The sequence below is a fragment of the Ostrinia nubilalis genome, chromosome 5 (assembly GCF_963855985.1).
Source record: "Ostrinia nubilalis chromosome 5, ilOstNubi1.1, whole genome shotgun sequence".
NCBI classification, from domain to species: Eukaryota; Metazoa; Arthropoda; class Insecta; order Lepidoptera; family Crambidae; genus Ostrinia; species Ostrinia nubilalis.
Genome location: NC_087092.1, coordinates 13,024,129 through 13,046,297, shown reverse-complemented (window position 1 = coordinate 13,046,297; position 22,169 = coordinate 13,024,129). Strand labels below are relative to the sequence as shown.

Here is a 22,169-nt window from a genome sequence, read left to right as displayed (position 1 = left end):
AGTAAATCCGTTTCATTAATGGTCAACACCAAGGATTGACCTATCTTTCGCAGTTATTAAATAATCTCTGGGTGTTGCTTAAGATAGTAATTCATGCTTCCAAAATCTTAGAAATTCGCACGAAAATGTAAAATGGCTCTTAAAGGAGATAATGCTTGGGCTTGGGATATTTATGGAGCCTAATTTAAAGCCTTGAGCTATTATGGTAACTGTTGTATTGACATAATCGGAGTACGTGACTAATATAAGGAAACAAAACAAAATATTTGAAACTTTGAAACGGTATGACTCGATTTCATAGAACTGCTTGGATAGATAGATAACCAGGAGCATGGAAAATTTCCCAAATTAGTGAGTCAGAATATTTTAACAAATAGATATTTTTCCAACGTGAGGTGTGTTGTACCTACTATTTTATTTAATAATACCCTGCTTTGGAATGTGCTGCTTTAAATTAGTAACTAAAGTCAAAGGTTTAATATAGAGTGACGTAATCAAAATCGTGAATTTCGATCGGGCGATATCGAAGGCATTTAACGTTAAGGAAATAAAAGCACACTCGAGCCAAGGTTTGTCCAAAACTGTAACGATATCGGACAATCGTTCGATGCAAATTGTGTAACTTTAACTGTATCGAAACGTAATACAGGGTAGGTGATTATAACTGGATGCATAATGGTCAATTAATGTTCTATGGTGAACAGTAACAAGGAAGTAAAAGTCCTTAATTTAATGAAGTCCCCTGCTGGCCATGTTGCGGAATAGTCGTGATGACATGGACTGTGGCATGTTTAGACAAAGTTAACGAGAGCAACCAGATCATGGCAAAAAGTTATTCTCAGTTGTTATACTATTGACAGAGTGGTCGTGGTCGTCATGACTTATGATATATAGGTACTTATGATTTGCTGTGGGCAGATGTTGCTCGTCTCACGATATCTCGCCATCTTTCCCTATTGGTGATGCATGGTGAAAATAAACTATCAGATTGACAGTAAATTAATTCTCTAGAACCAAATCGCAAAATTTTATTTCAATGCCTTGAAAAATACTCGTGTTAGAAATACAATAAGTCACGTATCTTTAGAAATATCTTCCGTACTACCTGAAAAGTCCAAAAAATATTAGTTTGCAAAAGCATCTAGAGTAAAAAAAACTAGCTAGGTGAGAATCGTTTCACCTTTTGTACCTAATTGTTAGTTTTTGTGTAGTGTGCAATGTTTTTGTTTTGGCAATGTAACTGACTAATTGTTTTGACAAAAAAAAAAACCTGTATTATTTCGTCACCCTTACCGATGTCTTATCGTAATCCAAAGATAAGTAAAGTGTTTTAGATTGTTTACTTGTTTTGTTTATTGTTTGTTTTCGTCAGGCTAGACCGTACGACTCGTAGGGAATTCACATTAGCGCACCTGTCGAGGCTTTATCTAATGGACTTATCACCGTGCATTGCGGCTGACAAATGCCTTGAGAAAACGCCGCGATCGCAGATAGGACTTCGAGCGGATCGCTGTTTACACAGCAACGTTGCTTAATAAATCACTTAACATTATACGACTGTAAATATAAAGTTTATAGAACTTTAATACGGTATTAAAGTTCCAATTTTATAAATGGATGGACGTTGATTTCAATCCCATTTACGTGTTACAATTCGCTTCGGTACCTATTACATGACCTTTATTTAGAGTTCGTCAAAAATCACAACTATGAAATTTGAAAACTGTATAAAATTACATCTTGACCAAAACAAGCTAAAGATTACAAAAATAAAGAACTTGACTAATAACGATTGCATAAATAAAGAAATCATACATTACATGTTAATAACGTTTTGTTTTTCTTTCTTCCCTAGAAGCCCTGAGCACTGCCGACGACCAGTCAACCTCAGCATCATGGTGGCAAGCAGGAACAGCGACTCCATTCAGAGACAGCTCGAACACCTTCTCCTCCACCCACGGCTTGGTCCAGACACACCCGGGTATCAATGACCCCTTCGGGTCTTTCGGAAGCATTGGAAGCACTATCGGGCCGTCTTCCAACCCGTTCGCCCAAGCTAGCGGCAGCGGTCCGCTCAGTGGGGGAATCAGAAACAACCCACTGCCTCCTCTGGCGAGAAATGTCAATGGAAAGACCACTCTGAAACATTTGGACTTCACCAGCAGTGCCACAGCTGAGTTGAGGAGGAACCCAGCGTTGTCTGCTCCTGATGAGTGCGCGAGAGCTTGCCGAGAGAACGAGCCCCCAAGGATCTGTTACTACCACTTCACTCTTGAGCTCTACACCGTTTTGGGAGCGTAAGTATTATTGCGTTGCTATTCATCATCATCATCATCATCTGAGCCATAGGACGTCCACTGCTGAACATAGGCCTCCCCCAATGCTTTCCATGTTGCCCGATTGGTAGCGGCGTTGTTGTCACCATTTATGATTTCATCATGATTACTGAGTACAATTTCATTCAGTATAAATCTTTTACTATCTAACTACATGCCACTAAAACAAATCTAATCCTTGTCTGATAACCGTAAAATTCATGATGGCTAGTTGGTTTAATTAAGTGCATATCTAACATCTAACTTCAGGAAGTTATATAAATCATACAACAAAATAATAAAGTCTTAAACGCTGAAAGTAATTCATTCACTTACACAATATGAATACATTATGGTTCCAAACATTGCCTATGTGTATTCGAAAAGCATTAATTTACACTTATATAATTGCATTTATATAAAACGCATTCTAGGTATGTTTTTGATGGTTATAATATTTTAATTGCATCATAAATATTAAGTTACTAATTAAAACAACTCTTAATTTATGAGCGAACAATAATTACCACACTGTTATATCAAAACCTCGATTAAGTGAACTAAATCATTCCGGGAACTGTAAGTTACTCACGTTCAAAACCTAATTTCCATTGTAACACCAAATCCAGCTAGACTAATCTATGTATTACATAAAACCAATAGAAAATCAATCTGTAATTCCAACCGCATTGTACACACCGAATTATATTAGCTACCTTTCAAGATCAAAACAGTTAAACTGGAAACAATTCCATTGAATTTAATAATAGCAACATTCACATTCACAATGGGAACGTTCCGACTTATCGCACAAAATCTTTTTAAACCTTAAGTAATTCCTTACCTAACTATTCGCGTAATCAAGTCATCTGTATCACGATGCCCATATTCTACGATTTTCGGGGCTCACGGAAAGTCGTGCTAGGAAAAGAACGACCTACAGACCGACTTTTTCACTTTGCACATTTTACGCTTTACTTCACACGGCCTGCTAAATGCATAGGTTTCAATGCCGAACTCGAATGTACGTGGAATGAACCAAATTCCGCTGAAGCACGTAATTGATAGGTGACGACAGACCTTATGCAAACATTGGTGTTTCATGATAGTATAGACTGAAGAAACTGTGGTGTAACCACAACCATACAAAATTGATAAGGGAAACTACTTTCAAACTTATGTCACAGTTGCAGCTAGCCCTCAGTTTCTCGGTAGACGATAAAATTGCACCGCTTTATCTTTTACCATTGACTTTTTGATTGGCCGACTGGTGACCCAGTTTTCAAGAAATTAAATAACCAAAATGCGTTCTCAACCATCCTTTTTCATATTATTTCAGGGCCTGTCAAGTGTGCACCCCAAATGCAACCAACGTCGTGTGGTCCCACTGCCAGTGCGTATTGGCCGATGGAGTCGAGCGTGGTATCCTCACCGCCAACAGAATGTTGCCTGGACCTTCCATCCAAGTTTGTGAGAACGACAAAGTTGTCATCGACGTAGAAAACCACATGGAGGGTATGGAAGTCACCATCCACTGGCACGGTATCACTCAAAGGGGATCCCAATACTACGACGGTGTACCTTTCGTTACCCAGTGTCCAATTCAGCAAGGAAACACTTTCAGGTTCGTACGCCAGAATAAAAAAACAAAAACTTTTAAAATTCGATCTAAAGTAGATATTCAGTAATAAACTGAGTTTCTTGCGCTGCTTCTTCTCAGCACTGGCCCATTTATTGTCCTGAAGGTACGGTTAATACTGGGACGTGTAAAAGTGCTTATTAAAAGCCTACTTGCATAAGAAAATGAGTTTTATGAGTTTTTTTAGTTTTTATCATATTAGGAATGTAATGGTTGCATTTCCCTGATTACAGATATCAATGGCAAGGTAACGCTGGTACACACTTCTGGCACGCGCACACAGGTCTTCAAAAACTTGACGGTTTATACGGTAGCATCGTCGTCCGTCAGCCCCCATCCAAGGACCCCAACAGCCACTTGTACGACTACGATCTGACCACCCACGTCATGCTGATCAGCGACTGGCTCCACGAAGATGCTGCTGAGAGGTACCCGGGACGTTTGGCCGTCAACACCGGACAGGACCCCGAGTCTGTGCTGGTCAACGGCAAAGGACAGTTCCGAGATCCCAACACTGGATTCATGACCAACACACCTCTTGAAGTGTTCACCATCACCCCTGGAAGGAGATACAGATTCAGAATGATCAACGCTTTCGCGTCTGTGTGCCCAGCTCAAGTCACGTTCGAAGGCCACAACCTCACTGTAATAGCTACTGACGGTGAACCAGTATCCCCAGTTCAGGTCAACACAATCATCTCATTCTCAGGTGAGTTGTTTAGTTTATTTATTCAATTATTAATGTTTATCTTCTTGTTAGGCAATAATGAAGCAAATGAAGTTAATATTACTACCAATTTCCCTCCCCACGACGTTTTTATAATTACTTTTAGAACATTAACGATTTGCATGGCAAGAAATTTAAGTCGTTATCTTTGTTACGTTACAGGTGAACGTTACGACTTCGTTATCGAGGCCAACAACATTCCTGGAGCATATTGGATCCAAGTGCGCGGTTTGGGAGAGTGTGGTGTCAAGAGGGCCCAACAGCTGGCCATCCTTAGGTACGCCAGGGGACCCTACCAACCGTCGACGCAAGCACCGACCTACGACGTCGGCATTCCACAGGGAGTAGTAAGTGCTTCTCAAATCTGTGTATATAAATCTTGTACCATATTCAAAAACAGACAGTTTAAATTAGATGCTGTATATACATGATCATCTTAGTTAAGAGCTAAGTAGGGGGTTACTTCCACATATTTAGAGGGGCTACCGTGAATTAGCTAAACGCAAAACTAAGGACAGTAGTTGGTTATTAATTGGCGGATATTGCAGACTGGATTCTTGGTGCCGACACGACAACCTCGATAAAATCTACCGCGCTCGACTTTGTTGCAATTGCTTGCTCAAACTTAAGTACGAACGCCACGGCAAATACGAGTTTCGCAGTAATGACTTTATTACTTTAATTATTAAAACTGAAATTATTTACTCTAATTAAATTATTGAGTAACTGATCGCATTGAATCACGTGATCTCTAGTTAGTGCCATTTGTAAATAGTATGTAATTTTAGACTTATTATCGCAATTATGTCTGTAGATTTGTTCATTATAAATAGCAGTATCTCGTGCTTTATTCAATTTTATATTTTCTGGAGCAATATTGAAAGACGGTATAAATTACATATAATTTCAGACAGTTGAATCAAATGAACATGTATTATGAAAGCGGAAATTTCGTAAATGCCAAATAAACTGCAATATTTTCACTGTTTCGTAATCACGATCATAATAACACAGCAGTGCTCCTACTGCGTGTATTTAGAAAAGGTATCTGTACAAATACAAAATGCCTACAGATTATTGGCACAGTACCCAGTAGTTGATCAGTACCTACCAACACTGATGGAAAATTAGTATCTAGTTGCCTTAAGTAGCGTAGTTGTAGAATATGCACGTAAATTAGTAATTGCACGTACCTTTCTCCCCACTAACTATCCAGGTGATGAACCCACTGGACGCAAGGTGCAAAAACCCAAGGAACGACGCCATTTGCGTCAGCCAATTGAAAAACGCCAGGAACATAGACCCTGCCATTCTGCAAGAACGTCCAGACGTTAAGATCTTCTTGCCTTTCCGATTCTTCGTATACAGGCCAGAGATGTTGTTCCAGCCTAACACCTACAACCGGTACTTAGGTAAGATACTCAAACAACTTTTGCACCTTAATCGTTGTAATGTAAATAAAACCTATATTTGTATTAACACATAAACCTGTTTCAACAGTGGCCCCGTCTGGCGATCATGTTATCAGTTTGATTGATGAAATATCCTACATGTCTCCTCCCGCACCGCTCCTCAGTCAGTATGACGACATTAACCCTGAACAGTTCTGTAACGGAGACAACCGACCGGCGGACTGTGGACAAAACTGCATGTGCACCCACAAAGTCGATATACCCCTCAACGCTGTAGTCGAAATCGTACTCGTAGACGAAGGTAATACATTATCCAAGCTTCAAATCAAGTTTAATTATCAAATTAAAAATACGGACGTTAAAAATTAATTATGCTCCTTTCGCTTTCCAGTTCAAATTGCAAACTTATCTCATCCGTTCCACTTGCACGGATACTCATTCAACGTGATCGGTATCGGCCGGTCGCCTGACCAGAACGTGAAGAAAATCAACTTGAAGCACGCTCTTGACCTCGACAGGAGAGGTCTGCTCGAGCGTCACCTGAAGCAAGGGGACCTGCCTCCCGCGAAGGACACCATCGCCGTCCCCAACAACGGATACGTCATCGTTCGTTTCAGAGCCAACAACCCCGGCTTCTGGCTGCTCCACTGCCACTTCCTCTTCCACATCGTCATCGGCATGAGCCTCGTGCTCCAAGTCGGCACGCAAGCCGACATCCCTCCCGTCCCTCCCAACTTCCCCACTTGCGGAGATCACCTTCCCCCGATCTCGCTCAACTAATTAGGTTCCTAGAACATTTTTCAGTTCTGTATGTGCAAAAACAAGTACAGTAGTTGATTTATTATGTTAACTAAGTGTAAATTTATGTTTGTTTTGTGTGATGTGATCGGCGATATCGAAGTGCTCGATTTCGCCATTTGTGTTTATTTTATATTAGAATGATTCCATGGGAGTTAATGACGGTTTGTGATTTTATTTAACGATGATGATGCCTAATTCTTTGAGATTACTCAAATATCATTTAAATGCCATATACGGTGATATTTTTGTAATAATATTGATGATATCGCCTTTAATTCGCATAATGTCCTATGAGGCTCTTTGTATCGTTTCTTCTTCGCATACCGAAAGGTATTTTTCCACAGACTTTGTTCTGTAACTAACAACTTGCCATTTATATTTTTTCACCAAGGATATTTATTACGTGTATATATTTAAATCTTCCTTCTAACTGTCTAGATGTTTAAGTTTGAACCTGATACTAACCCAATGCATGCTTCAAAATTTAGATAACTTAGTGAATGTAAATAACTGAATACTGCAATACATGTAAATACACGATAATGTAGTTTGACTACACCGCGACATTTTCCGTAACTTTTGAAGACTGTATATAACTATGTGTAGAGAATAGAATAATATCTCCATAATAATATAATGTTACCACTCCAGGTTACCATTATAATTTAAGAACTAAGAATGTAATATTAATTCTACAAGTTATGATGATGCCTCTAACCTAATCTACAGAATCTTGTTCTATCATGAATTATTTAGTCCTAGTCTAAGAAAATGTCACATACTTTTTTAAACAGTCAATCGAACGTGTATAATAATTATCTAAACAAAGTATTGCTATGGCTGCTATAACGTTAGCAGTGAATAACAACATTTTTGATATGGTCAATATTTTAAGGACATTAAATTTTTTATACCATTCAATAAAACTTATATAATACACCGCTATTTTATTTTTGATCTTTTCTAATAATAATGTGCTATAAAAATTATTATCTTTGCAGAAAAGATCAAATTTAGAAATCCTAAGGCGCTACATTGTACCTACCCGATAGTTTTAGTCGTAGATGTTACATGTAAATATTTTTCACATAAGTAGAAAAGTGCACTGAACTTAAATATTTGAATATACATAGTTGTGTATATTTCGAATAGTAATGTAGTGGTTTAATTGATTCCGTATTTTAGCATAAGGCTTAGTGTCGTGGTTCGTAGAAGAAAACCCTTGTAGCGGGTATCCATGAGATGCACAGGACACAGGTTGTATATTTTATTTCTCTGGTTTGTATATAATACCTATCTTCATTGTAAGCAAAATTCATTTTCTCAATTTCTTAAGACTCCTTTTGCCATATGAAAAATATTTCATGTCATTTGTTTTTCAACTCACATTTCAATTTTAATATATTTTTTTACTTCCAAAACTCGCGAAGATAATTCTAATTTGCTACCCAACTTTTAGGTAATGAATCCACTTGACGCGATCTGCAATGTCAAGAGGAACGATGCGGTGTGCGTCAGCAACCTGAAGTCTGCCAAGCCTGTGGACAAGGCTATACTGCAAGAGAGGCCAGACGTAAAGATCTTCCTGCCCTTCCGATTCCACTTCTACAAGCCAAAAGACCTGTTCAAGGAAAACACTTACAGGAACTTCTTAGGTAAGCTGCAGTCCAGAAACACATCTTCAGAATTCAGCTGCCTTGCAACAAGTATTTTCTTTCAAGTACATACCCATAAAACGGTAATGAGATTGCTAGACAGATAACTAAAACAGTCGTTAAAAACCTCGCTATCGTTAATTGAACGATTGCATTTAGATATATTTCTAATTTTAGATAACGTCAAACACTGACTTGTGAAAGTTAATTTTCGATATTGGCATAACTTTTTGGAATTTATGTTTTATTTAGATTTTAACCTAAGTAGTTAGTAACCAGTCGACTCGAAAATACCATGATGAAAATTCACGAAGTCATTTTGAATATCAATCTAATCACTGCTTGCTTTTACACCTAATTTTTCACTACAATGTGCCTACCGAAATCATTTAAAATTATGTTATTAAGCCTAGGCGCAGACCACCAACGTTTTTGTTTAATTTAGTCGGGCACTTAATCAGTCTGGGCATGTATGAAAGCGCGCACATTACAACGATTTGGTACCCGCTGATTCTTCATACAAATTAAAATCGGGCCTAACTATCTTGGAGGATAATCGAGTAAAGTCGGTGGTCTGCGCCTAGGCTTTATGTTGTATGTTAAACCATTAAGAACCATACTCACATCACAATCCATCTCTTCCAGTTGCCCCCGGCGGCGACCACGTCCTCAGTCTAGTCGACGAGATCTCGTACAGCGCGCCCCCCGCGCCGCCCTTGTCCCAGATGCACGAACTGTCCCCGGAGTTGTTCTGCAACGGGGACAACCGTCCCGCCAACTGTCCCGTCGACTGCCGCTGCACGCACATGATCGACGTCCCGCTCAACTCGATAGTGGAAATTGTTCTTGTTGATGAAGGTATTTTTCTTTTTCTTAGACTGACGTCACAGCACAGTACAGTCAATAGAGCAATAACATAGGTACCACAAAAAAAGAGGCTGGCGTTCTTGGGTATTTGACACCACCAATCAATAGACTAGTTGACATACTAGTCAATTGAGATACTTTTGATGAGCTGTCAAAATGCGGCTCTCTCAAATATTTTAGGACAATATGAACAATGACGTCATCCATCAGTTAGTGGACTTTGATTTCAAAACTAAAATAGTCACAGAAAAAAAAATAAGGGTGGATTCGACCAAACAAGAGTAAATATTAATCTAAGAATAAATCGTAAATTATTCGACATTTTGACATATTATTTCCCATATTGAAACTGTCAATGTGACAATTTTACCACAGTATTGTGGTTTTACTAAGAGTTACTCTCGGATTAAAGTTTGCTCGAATCGGGCCTAAGTCGGTCTTTATAGTACTCGTAGAATAGAGTGGTATTTCAACCGCTCAATTAAGCTGTGCGAACATGATACTTCTATAGATTTTTTGTCAAGCGGTACTCAAAACCATTTTTTGTCTACTTCCAGTTCAATCACCAAACTTATCTCACCCCTTCCACCTGCACGGAACGACATACAACGTCATCGGTATGGGTCGGTCGCCAGACAAGAACATAAAGAAGATCAATCTCAAGCACGCGTTGGACCTGGACCGAAAAGGCTTGCTGCACCGACAATACAACCTCCCACCTTTCAAAGATACGCTCGCCGTGCCTAATAATGGATACGTCGTGTTGAGGCTAAAAGCTGATAATCCAGGTAAGAAAACGATTTTTTTTTTTATTTTATACGATTCTCAAGACTCTACCTATGGATTTGTCACACTGGATTCAGTCTGCGGTCAGATCAAAGTAAACGCAGCCCGCATCATGTTTTTTACTTTGACCTGGGCCTCAAGTCCGCTAATTTACATGACCGCAAACCGCTTCCAGTGTGACATGTCCTAAGTTTTATTCCACATTATTTGCCTAGAGGATAATTTTTTTAGTCAATGATCACACGGCCTCAGTATTAACTATCCATTTCCGTTTTTGCTCTCGCTCTCATCAAATGGTGATTCTTTGCGGTAAAACGAGACGACATGACCGGCAATGGGCAGTTAACACTGTTGCCGATAGTACAGTTGACAGCACTTAGACTCTTTACACAATTAATCAAATATTTTTAAAATCATCGAAGAATTTAAATTCTCGAAAAACATACAATTTGTAAATTAAAAATTACGATCTCGATTTAAACATTAAGATCAATCAAAGTAATAAATAACTAATGATTTTTTTCTTATTTCAGGGTACTGGCTGTTCCACTGCCACTTCATCTATCACATAGTCATAGGCATGAATCTAATCCTGCACATAGGCACGCAACGGGACTTACCCCCCGTACCACCAAACTTCCCACGATGCGGCAACCACCTGCCTGATATAACACCACCTCACTTCCCCATAGGACTCCATTGAAACCCCTTCATGATTATTCGGCGAAGTACCCACATCGCTTTGGTTTATTTGCAAACCAAATGAAGATTACGAACCTAGTTACAACGCAAATGCCATATTTTGAAGTATCATTGAAAATAAGACCATTGCCGGTCATATAACTTTAAGGTGCTGTTATATTACCCGTTGTATCTAAAGTGTCTAACAACATGGTTCATAATTGCGTAGATTTTCCTCTGTATACTTGGTCGAGTGTACTTTCCTTGAGCTATGCGTAAGGAACGGCGAAGGATACCGGGGCGAAGCTATAGCCCGATAAGATTTTGTGTGCCGTCGGGTTTATGGAACTGACCATAATGAATAAAAAAAGTCTTGAAATGAGAACATATTAATGTGGTCAACAACTTAAATAAAGTAATTTTTAAATCAGAAAAATTAATTTTAAAGATTCGTCAGCTCCAAAATCCGTCGACATTAAAAAACTTGTCGCAAATTGAGAAAAAAGTATCAATGATAAGTTATTATTAATTCATGGATTTGTTCATCGTTCCAAGTGAAATATGTATTGAAGTTCCTTTTAAAACCTTTATAATAAAAAAGGTTCAAAGTATTGGCATGCTTGAAGTACACTGAACAAACTTGTAGCAACCAAAACTATGTAGTTGGTGATTTTAGGGCCGATTTTTCAATCTCAAGATAATGGCGGTTAATTTATTTACATTGACAGTTGTAAAACTCGTATACAGAGTGAAATTGAAATCGTTGGCTTCCTTTTAAAATAAGATTTTAATACTCACCAAATGCACAAATAAACTTATAACACCCCTCTTTTTTTTCGTCGGTCGACAATAATTTTTAACCTTATACAATAGTTTTACTCTTTAGAAGAGTACACTAATACAAATAAATAGTAAAAATAAAGACAAAAAGGATTTGTTTCATATTTGGGGAATATAAGAAAAAAAATGCCAACAATTTCAATTTCACCCTGTATTAATCTCGCGATTGAAAAAAACGAGCCTTAATTCAATGGCAAATGATGATTAAAGATGCCATTTGACAATAACTAAACTAAACGTTGTTACTATAATTAGTTGTATTTTTGTTATTCGTTTTATACTTGTGTAAATAAATTAGAATAAGTAGATGATGTGTGTGACGGTATAATGTTACAGGGATACACAAAATACAAATGAAATTGTATGCACTCATTGATAAATAAATCAATGTTTATTTAAATGTAGTTTTTAAGGGCTGGTTCGCTGCACTCAATGACTTTTTGGCGTATTGTAATGTAAAAAAAAAGTTGCAATTATAAACCAATTTGAAAGTATTGCATTTGGATGAAAGAATCAGCCTTTTACAGGCTATAAAGTATAATCCCTGTGTAATAGTAATACGGTTTAAAAGCAGGTTCAAATATTAATCCACATAATCAATTGAACCCTAAAAACAGAAAAAAATATTGCTGCATATTTGTAGCGGATAATATCCTTATCTTATGAAGGACAGTTATTTAATATTTATTTCCACAGTATTTTTTAAATTACCACAATGTTTTTTAAATGAACCTGGTCATTGTACCTACATTATAATTTTAATTATATTTTTTTTATTATTTTTAACAAAATTTTTAAATAAAAAATAATGTGACCTGCTTTCATAAATGGTTCGTTAAAAATAAAAAAATAGTTGTGCATTGGGTTGCTTGTGTACAATCTGAGTGGGTTAGTTTATTTATTTATTTTCATTTTTGTTCATTACAACCCAATTGTAAACAAAATGGTAATGTTTTCGAACGTATGGAATTAGGTCTGTTTATTGCGATCTGACGTATCTGGGATATGAGTAACGAAAAAAATATACGCATTGATTGATAATCGAAAAAATCGATATAATTTACTATACAAAATAATTCGATCATATCGATTTTTAAAAGATTTTATCGATTACTGTTTTAGGTAATGTATTCCTGTAATTTGCAATATTACTACCAAACATTAATTACCCATTTATGTTTTTAACAAAGTCATGCTGAATAAATGTGTTAAAAAGACTTTTGTTTGATTTCTTAACACTGATATCACATAAGTACCTATATTTGTATGACATTTTAATAAACGTTTTCATACAACACTAAGGCTGAGTTGCACCACCTAACTTTAACTTAACATTAACGATAGCCGATGTATTTTTGTATGGAGTTTGACAGACTTGACGTTTGTTAAAGTCAGAGTAATATGGTGTAACCCAGCCTGAGGTAAGCATAAGTTACTAAATAAATTTTCCAGCACCAGGGACGGAGATAGTTATTAGATTTCCAGGTACAGATACCGGATTTAATTCCAATATAAAATTAAAAATTAAATAAATCCACAAAATACAAATTCCTAGGCAGTTAAAGCGCAGAAAGGAAAACAGGTCAACTTGAAAGTAACTGTCAAAAAATATTTCTGAAAACAATACTATTGTTCTCACTTACACACGTGACAGCATTAATATTTATTATCTTGGCATAAAATAGCTTGGCCTACTCCAATATTGTAAATAACCCGTATAAATAAGCGCAAAAGTATTTAGCGCAAAAATAATTTAAGCGACCAATTATTAGGTGTTGCCAACCTTTTTTCATACCTAATTATAAAAAACCTAGAATCTTCTACAGGTCATTAATTGTCTTTATTATTATGTAGGTTACATAGTAATTACATAAGAGACAGTAAGTTATGCTTCAACAACGAGCTCGGACCATACATAAACACACCCTTTAAATTAACTTAAAAAAAATGGCTTCTAAAATAAAATGGCTTCTTGAAAATTAGTAAGTTTTTAGTTTTCGTAAAAATTCCTTACCTACATCTCTTACCTACAAACAAGTGCGTACATGTAATAGTAATTGTAGATTTACGCATACAATACAATGTTAGGTAGGATTGAAAATAAGTATTTCATGAACTTTGAATCTTTTTCACATCTCAGAACACCTGAAAATATGTAAACAGATAACACCGTCTAGAAAAATGTTATTAAAGGGGCTGCCCTTAACACAGCTGAACTTGTTTGGATATTTTTTTATTATGAACTTGTTAACAGTGACTTTTATCGCGTTGACTCTGACAAAATGTTCAGTGTTATCATTTGGTGAGTTAACTCTATTTAAATTGTCAGGCGTTGAAGTTTTTTTTTACATAACTCTAGGTTTTTTCTGTTTTGTTGAAATACCTATAGGATGCAAGAAAACATTTACATAATAAATTCAGAAACTGAATCAATTACTTTCCATTTATAAATTATTTTCGGAAAATCAAACATTTGTGGAATAATTAGAAAAAAAAAGTTTTTACGAAATTCAGGCAAAAATTTTACATTTTTAATCGATTAGGGCCAGTTTTTTGATCCGTAGTAAAATGAATTTGGCAAACAATATTTTTTTTAAAACATGATCTCTACATTAATTTAAAGTATGAATGTCACTGTTAGATTTGATTTAGGTACTTAACTTTCCTCATGATATTTTTTAAGTCAAAAAACATTGTAGCGCCCCGAACAACGTTCGCCAACTACTTGGACAACAAGCCTCACGGCCGCATCGTAGGTGGTCATGCTGCTAAGCCCCACAGCCACCCGTACATGGTATCTCTTCAGCTGAGGTTCTTGTGGGTACGAGCCCATATGTGTGGCGGGACACTGCTTAATGAAAGATGGGTGAGTTGTGTTTTAAGTACAGATTCCATTAAGAGTGAGAGCAATATCAGATAATAAGTTAAGGAAAGTTTTTGCAACAGAATAGCGTACCTACTACTTCTTAAAAGTTTAATTTCCTAATTACAATCTGAAAACCAAAATTAGTTCAATTGAATGGAAATGGAATTTATTTCTTTGCTACAGATAAGAATAGCAATAAAAATATTTAAGGCTAAAGAATAAAATATCATGAACCCTACCATGCAAAAGAAGTGTAGGTAATACGAATAGGACCACCCCTACTCTCCCCCTGTATGTATATCGTAAGAGATGACTAAGTGAGAAATATACTAAACATCAGGCCTCATCAAGCCAGCATAGGAAGTTTAGGAAGGCCAAAACCTCCATTATCTCTTGGTAAGCTGTAGAGAGTGTGTTCCTACCGTGGATATTTAATGACCTGATGATGCTGATGTGTCCACAATGTAACTTGTGCTCCAGGTGTTGACCGCAGGCCACTGCGTGTCCGACTCGTTGTTGATTCGATGGCTGAACATGGACGCCGTGGCTGGGGCGCACGACGTCGACAACTTCGGCCCAGAAGTGCAGATTTCAACGATATCGTTGCGGATACCGCACCCTAATTATATCGGGTAATATTTTTATCGTTCACAGATTAAAAGAGACTGATTAGAAAAACAATGCTGAGGTAAACCGTGATCTAGATCACTATTTCCATTTCGTTAACATACTCTAGTCTTTTATTCATGACGGGCAAATGTTAGTATGATGACGACTGCGACTAGTATCCGAAGCCATTAAGGCGATTAGAGTCCTCAATCCGCGCCAAATGGGCATTTTGTAAAGCCTAAGGTAAACGGCTACTAGTTCGTGATAGTACGTAAGTTCGTAAGTTTTTTTTCTAGCTCAAATAATAAGCAAATGGAATATTATTTATAAAAATTCTTTATTACTACAAAAACTCTATTATTTAAGCTATCTAAAAAACCAAGTACCAACATTGTGGCGCCAAAAATGAGAGCAATACGAAGCTTCAAACTCTCAGAGAGCCAAAAACAGCCGTGCGCACGGTGGATCGAAATGGCATTAAAGTGGACATAGGGATTTTTTCCGGAAAATCGAATTTTAAAAATTGCCAATCGATTAGTCCTTTGCTCACTCATTACGACATGTCATATCACATTTTTCTCTAAACCTGATACTTTAGCTTAAAAAAAATAATTTGTGTTTTTTTTGTATGAAACGAGACATAAAGTGCTAATTTTCTCCGAAGACCTGCTAGATCGTGACTTGAAACAACCTAGGTCGGTATAACTGCATTATTTATTAATATTCTAAGCTATTTCCAGCTGCTCCAAACCGCAACTTAGCCTGTTAAACGATTCCGAAAAAAATTAAAATTGACTCTTCTTGTAATTGTATTTTAGTTCTTTTTTTTTAGAAAAAGCTTTGATTACGGTACTAGAAAGTGATTTTATCGTTAGGTGACATTGTTATCTATTCTCAGAATCTGTTAAACCCTTTCTTTCCTATCAGCACATGACTTTAAAACAACAATGAAGTTACTCATACCTCGTAAATAACGTGTTTTGCGAATAAGCAGATAATGGTCAGGGGTGGGGGTAAAAAACAGATAAGGATTGTTTATTTGTTTTAAATTTAGTTTGGGCTGTGTAACGTCACCAATAACATTCAACTTTAAATGCGGTTTTTAACATGTAATTACAATGGAAGCTATTGTAAATAATAATATAGATTTGTTCGTAGTCTTAAGAAATACCTTAAAACCTTTGATGGACAGTGAGGAACTTTATAATCACCTTTAGCAGAAAATGGTACATTTGTCAGAAGAACACAGTGTTAAGAGCGTTTACGCCGTTTGGCGCAAAAACAGTACTTTTTCAACCCGTTACAATCATTAACCAGTTACATTACAAATATGTTATAGGCATAAATAATTAGGCAATTTCGTCGTCTAAATAGTAAGTTGAGAAAATATTTCGATTAGTATAGTATTTAAGAATTCTATCAAGATAAGTCCACACAGGTTTTCAAATTTCCACTTTAGCGTCAGTTTACAAGCTGAAATTTTTATAAAAATCCTGTGAAAACGATATAACAAACATTTATATCCTATAGCATAGATTCTTAGGCAAATAGTTAGTTGAGAAAATTCTTAGATTTAAGCATTTTACAATAAGAAATCACAAATTCAAAGAACGTGAAATACCCAAAAATCAAAGTGATTTTTACACCATTATTCTTCTTTAATTCAACATAAAATAGCTTAATATAATAAAATAACATCTTCTTTAAAATATTTACTTTGAAACGATATATAATTCGTTGTTATTGTTTTGCCATAAACATTTTAAAACTATTAAAAAACGCCGCGCGCGAATCATTTCCAATGATGCCCCTTGAAACGCCGCGCTTCGCGTAAACACTCTTAAGTTAAAAAAAGTTTTGCCGGAATTTTTGTACTAATCTTAATGGACGATGGACAAACTGTCATCTATCTCTTCCCCAATTTTTAAGAAGAAACAGTGATTGGCTTGAATCTCCAATTAACTGGGTCTGGCAACTAGTTTTTGATGAAGACAAAATTGAGGAAAATGTTCTGTTTCTGAGTTAATTTATGTAACGTGTAATTCATCTTTTTTTCTGTTTCTGAGTTAATTTATGTAACGGTTTCCTCGGGATAAAGGAAGTAGTCGAAGCATGTAGTGTAGAAGTTGGCATGTTTTCGGTAATTGCATCTATATTTGACGTTGTTTTTTCACTAGGTTCAGTAATTGAACCAACATTTTCCTCAATTTTGTCTTCATCAAAAACTAGTTGCCAGACCCAGTTAATTGGAGATTCAAGGCAATCACTGTTTCTTCTTAAAAATTGGGGAAGAGATAGATGACAGTTTGTCCATCGTCCATTAAGATTAGTACAAAAATTCCGGCAAACTTTTTTTAACTTAACACTGTTTTCTTCTGACAAAGGTACCATTTTCTGCTAAAGGTGATTATAAAGTTCCTCACTGTCCATCAAAGGTTTTAAGGTATTTCTTAAGACTACGAACAAATCTATATTATTCACAATAGCTTCCATTGTAATTACGTGTTAAAAACCGCATTTAAAGTTGAATGTTATTGGTGACGTTACACAGCCCAAACTAAATTTAAAACAAATAAACAATCCTTATCTGTTTTTTACCCCCACCCCTGACCATTATCTGCTTATTCGCAAAACACGTTATTTACGAGGTATGAGTAACTTCATTGTTGTTTTAAAGTCATGTGCTGATAGGAAAGAAAGGGTTTAACAGATTCTGAGAATAGATAACAATGTCACCTAACGATAAAATCACTTTCTAGTACCGTAATCGAAGCTTTTTCTAAAAAAAAAGAACTAAAATACAATTACAAGAAGAGTCAATTTTAATTTTTTTCGGAATCGTTTAACAGGCTAAGTTGCGGTTTGGAGCAGCTGGAAATAGCTTAGAATATTAATAAATAATGCAGTTATACTGACCTAGGTTGTTTCAAGTCACGATCTAGCAGGTCTTCGGAGAAAATTAGCACTTTATGTCTCGTTTCATACAAAAAAAACACAAATTATTATTTTTAAGCTAAAGTATCAGGTTTAGAGAAAAATGTGATATGACATGTCGTGATGAGTGAGCAAAGGACTATCGATTGGCAATTTTTAAAATTCGATTTTCCGGAAAAAATCCCTATGTCCACTTTAATGCCATTTCGATCCACCGTGGTGCGGCGTGAAAATGTTGCTCTCACCGTAAGGTTAGCGCTCCAACTTCTTAAGCTAAAAGGCGAAGAAACGTCCATTTGCATAAAACTTGTAATAGTGGTTCCATGTGTTCCTTGACAATTGATTTGGCTTAGAAAAAAGTTATATGAAAACGTAGAATTCCTTTAAAATTGCGATTAATTGACTCACGAAATAGCGTACATATTATTTTTCGGGTGTCCCCTGTTTCGTGATACTACCGAATCAAGGATATTATGGATAATATTTTGATGCTTGGTTTTTAAATAATTATTTATGATAATTGAAATGTAAGTTATGAAAGAAATAATACATTTATTTAAGTTTCTCATGATCTAAATTCGGTATATGTTTCGTTCACTAGAATTTATATGACACGAGTTTGAAGTTCACATAAATGACCAATTTTAAGATAAATTAGCATAAGTACTACCAGCGTAATTTTGGTTTTAATTCGATTCGTTTTATTTATCTTGGTTTATTTGTATTTTATATGGGATAGATAATAGTTAATTGACACAATTTGACAATAATCCATGAATTTTACTTGGGGAATTTGGAATAATTAGTATCACGAAACAAGGAACCGTAATTATTGTTACCTTTTCCCAAGTTCGTGATATATAAATGTATAGTGTTAGGTACTTGTATGACACATAACATCAAAGAAATCGACATATTTTTTAGTTTTTAATACTTACCTACCTAAGTAATAAATTAATTAATTTTTATTATGAATAATTGGCGTATATGGGGTTATTTTCAGGGGGGGGGGGACTACCCTCACTTGAAGCAGCTCCAGGGGTGGGGGGTTAGTCCCCCCCCACATTTTTTAAATTTAGACTTGTATGAATATTTTCACAAAAATCTAAATTTTATGGGTACGAAGGGGAGGGGGGGGGGGGTAAGGCCCCCCTACATTTCTGATGGTTATATAAATATTTTCACATATTGTTAGAATAATAAATCAACACTTTATACGAAGGTACGTACCTACCTAGCTAGACAGACGCACATTATTTCTCATGAATATTTCAGGTAAGTAATATCGTCAATTTCACAGAATTATTTTATTCTAAATTTATACTATCGTTTTTAAATTTATTAAACCCATTAAAATATCCTAACTCGATGCGTAAAACTTTATCCCGAAATAGGGGACATGAGTTCACGAACTTAGAAACAGAGCGAAATTTTATCACGAAACAGGATCCAAACAAGAGGTCCGCAGAACAATTAATATTAAAAAAAGTTTTAACAATATAACTATAATTTATGTATTAAGTTACTGTCAAAAGACCAAACTTTAGCATACAAAAGCTTTTATACTGATATCATCCTTGGTTATTTTTAAATAAATTGTTAAAGTCGTAAGAGCCTTAATATACCGAAGTAGGGGGCACTTACCTTACTCCTCTTTTACTGCTGGACAGAAATAGTTGAAAAAAATATATGTTATACAACAGTTCAAGGACTACATTTGTGACGTTTGAATTTTCGCTACGTCTCTTTGTTTTGGATTAAAAAAATAAATACGGGACATCGATTTTTTACTTAAATTCCCTACTCCTCCAAAACGGCTATGTTAATTTAAAAGATTTTTGCACGAATAGATTAGGAATTCTTTAATCTTTAAATGACACGTTGCGATTTTCAATCGAACGTTACTTTCATTCATAAATTTTACTTTTGATAAATTCCGAACGTTTTGCTGTTGAGGGGGCCTTCGCGGGGTGCGGGCGGCAGTCGGCCGCTGGCCTTCAGACGGGGAGGTTGTGTCACTCGCTGCAAACTGACATTAGCGATCAAAATGATTTTTTTCTTTGGCTGAGTTGCACCACCTGATGTGACCTAACTTTGACCGTAGCTTTGGCGATAACCGGTGTTTTTTGTATGGAGTTAGACAGACTTTTGACGCTTGTCAAAGTTGAAGTAAGATGGTGCAACCCAGCTTTTGTTCGACAATAGATTTTATGTCAGAATTGTTCATAGAGTACGTGCAGTCAGACGATACTAAGAAAGAGCTTCTATTCTGTATCTACCTATGCCCGTGTATTTTTGATCGGTGTCAAATCGGAGTTTTTGGTGCGGGGTACGCGGGTGTTGCTCGCGGCGTGAAGGTCAAACGCCCAAGGTCATTGAGGACTCTAATCGCCTTAACAGAATTTTTAAATACCTATTTATTTTCTAAGGAAATTCAGGACAGCTAGCCGTCTATAACTATTAATAATGTTTGTATGTTCAAGACTATTTTTATTTTCTGTGTGCCGTTCCATTGACAGAGGTAGCAAAAGATAGTTCAAATGTAATGTAAATAAATAAGTACGCTGCTTTATTTAACCTACATCCTAAATGTCATCTCTATTTCAGAGGAATAGATAAAAACGACATTGCCATGCTCAGAACATCAGTTCCGTTCCAAATAACCAGCGCAGTCAGGCCTATACGTCTGCCGTCTCCTTCTCTGGTGGTAGATAATGATTCTCTGATGCTGCCAGGTTGGGGGAGCCTAAAGACGACGTTCTTTATCCCGGTCCTTCCAAGCCAATTACAGGAACTAAGTGTAACTTATGTGCCTTTTCAACGTAAGTAAATCTTAGGACATCCATTTATAACGAAATTATGATATTTTTACCTAAAAGACAATGCCGGAAATTGGCGTCTTTTTTTTTTCGCGCGGCCATCGACCAAACTTGTTGTTTTTTGATTACAAAATAGTGTAATAAACCAAACTTACTATGACATGTATACCTCTAAACTCAGTCTGAACTGAGTTACGAGCATTACAAGTTTGATAATTTTCATACTAGATTTGCTTTTTGCGCGCAAAGTTTTGTAAGAAATTGCAACAAAATAGTAAGATTGTATGTGTAAACAAACAATACCATCCATTAAAGGCTCCAGACATCAGTATGGAGCAGAATCAGCGCAATAAAAAAATAGCGCAATATTTTGTTGCAATTTCTTACAAAACTTGCGCACAAAAAGCAAATCTAGTATGAAAATCATCAAACTTCTAATGCTCGTAACTCAGTTCAGACTGAGTTTAGAGGTATACATGCCATAGTAAGTTTGGTTTGTTACACTATTTTGTAATCAAAAAACAAAGTTTGGTCGATGGCCGCGCGAAAAAAAAAAGACGCCACTTTCCATACAAAATCTGGCATTGCCATTTATTATTAGAAACTGAAAAAATTGTGTCATTTTAGAAGACACGAAAAATGTACCTGCTTCTAGAAAAGATGACTACATAATGTATTCCTTTTCCGTACAGAATTCTAAAGACGACTAAGTTTTGTATTTCTTACAGAATGCTATAAACAAATCATCGATTTCCTGGATCCTGATGAAATTAACCCGCTTGATGAAGATGTGCACATTTGTACCGGTCCACTAGGTGGCGGTAAGGCAGCTTGCAATGGGGATTCTGGTGGGCCATTGGTTCTTTTCCAAGACTATAAAGCTCCAGTAGCTAATGCCACAGAAGTAGACGTACCTAATAATGGTGATAATGAAATAAAAACAAATGACAATCAAAAGAAAGAGGCAAAGCCTAGCTCAAAGGTTGAAATCAAACCAAAACAAGAATCAAGAGTACCCGTTTTGATTGGAGTAGTATCTTGGGGTATATCTCCTTGTGGCGAGAAAGGAGCACCGACCGTTTACACAAATGTATCTCAATATATGGACTTCATAAACAGCTATATCAACTCGTGATCGAAAATAAAAGGCGTATTTCTTTTATTTTTATAATAATAAATTACATTAGTTCAGTATTTACAGGTCTCTTTCATTTGGAC

At 36.2% G+C, this 22,169-nt stretch overlaps 2 protein-coding genes across 3 annotated transcripts in view; both read left to right on the top strand.

The window, feature by feature from the left end:
- The window catches only part of LOC135071967 (uncharacterized), a 93,174-nt gene extending 81,849 nt beyond the window's left edge, over positions 1-11,325 (top strand). The window contains exons 2-9 of one of the 2 annotated variants that reach the window (XM_063965872.1): positions 1,856-2,297; positions 3,655-3,939; positions 4,188-4,663; positions 4,844-5,028; positions 8,354-8,549; positions 9,195-9,407; positions 9,974-10,204; positions 10,736-11,325. In XM_063965872.1, the coding sequence (XP_063821942.1) occupies positions 1,856-2,297; positions 3,655-3,939; positions 4,188-4,663; positions 4,844-5,028; positions 8,354-8,549; positions 9,195-9,407; positions 9,974-10,204; positions 10,736-10,905 (2,198 nt within the window). In that variant the 3' untranslated portion in view covers positions 10,906-11,325. Of the gene's footprint in view, positions 1-1,855; positions 2,298-3,654; positions 3,940-4,187; positions 4,664-4,843; positions 5,029-5,897; positions 6,094-6,181; positions 6,395-6,484; positions 7,832-8,353; positions 8,550-9,194; positions 9,408-9,973; positions 10,205-10,735 lie in introns of those variants that run through there. The other variant, XM_063965873.1, reaches the window with a different exon arrangement.
- Positions 11,326-13,956: 2,631 nt separating this feature from the next.
- On the top strand, positions 13,957-22,149 carry LOC135071965 (trypsin-like). Its single transcript, XM_063965871.1, has 5 exons — positions 13,957-14,025; positions 14,423-14,589; positions 15,070-15,221; positions 20,740-20,954; positions 21,680-22,149. Exons 1-5 carry the CDS (start codon positions 13,962-13,964, stop codon positions 22,084-22,086), a joined length of 1,005 nt encoding a protein of 334 aa, XP_063821941.1. The 5' UTR covers positions 13,957-13,961; the 3' UTR covers positions 22,087-22,149.
- The last annotated feature ends 20 nt before the right edge of the window (positions 22,150-22,169 follow it).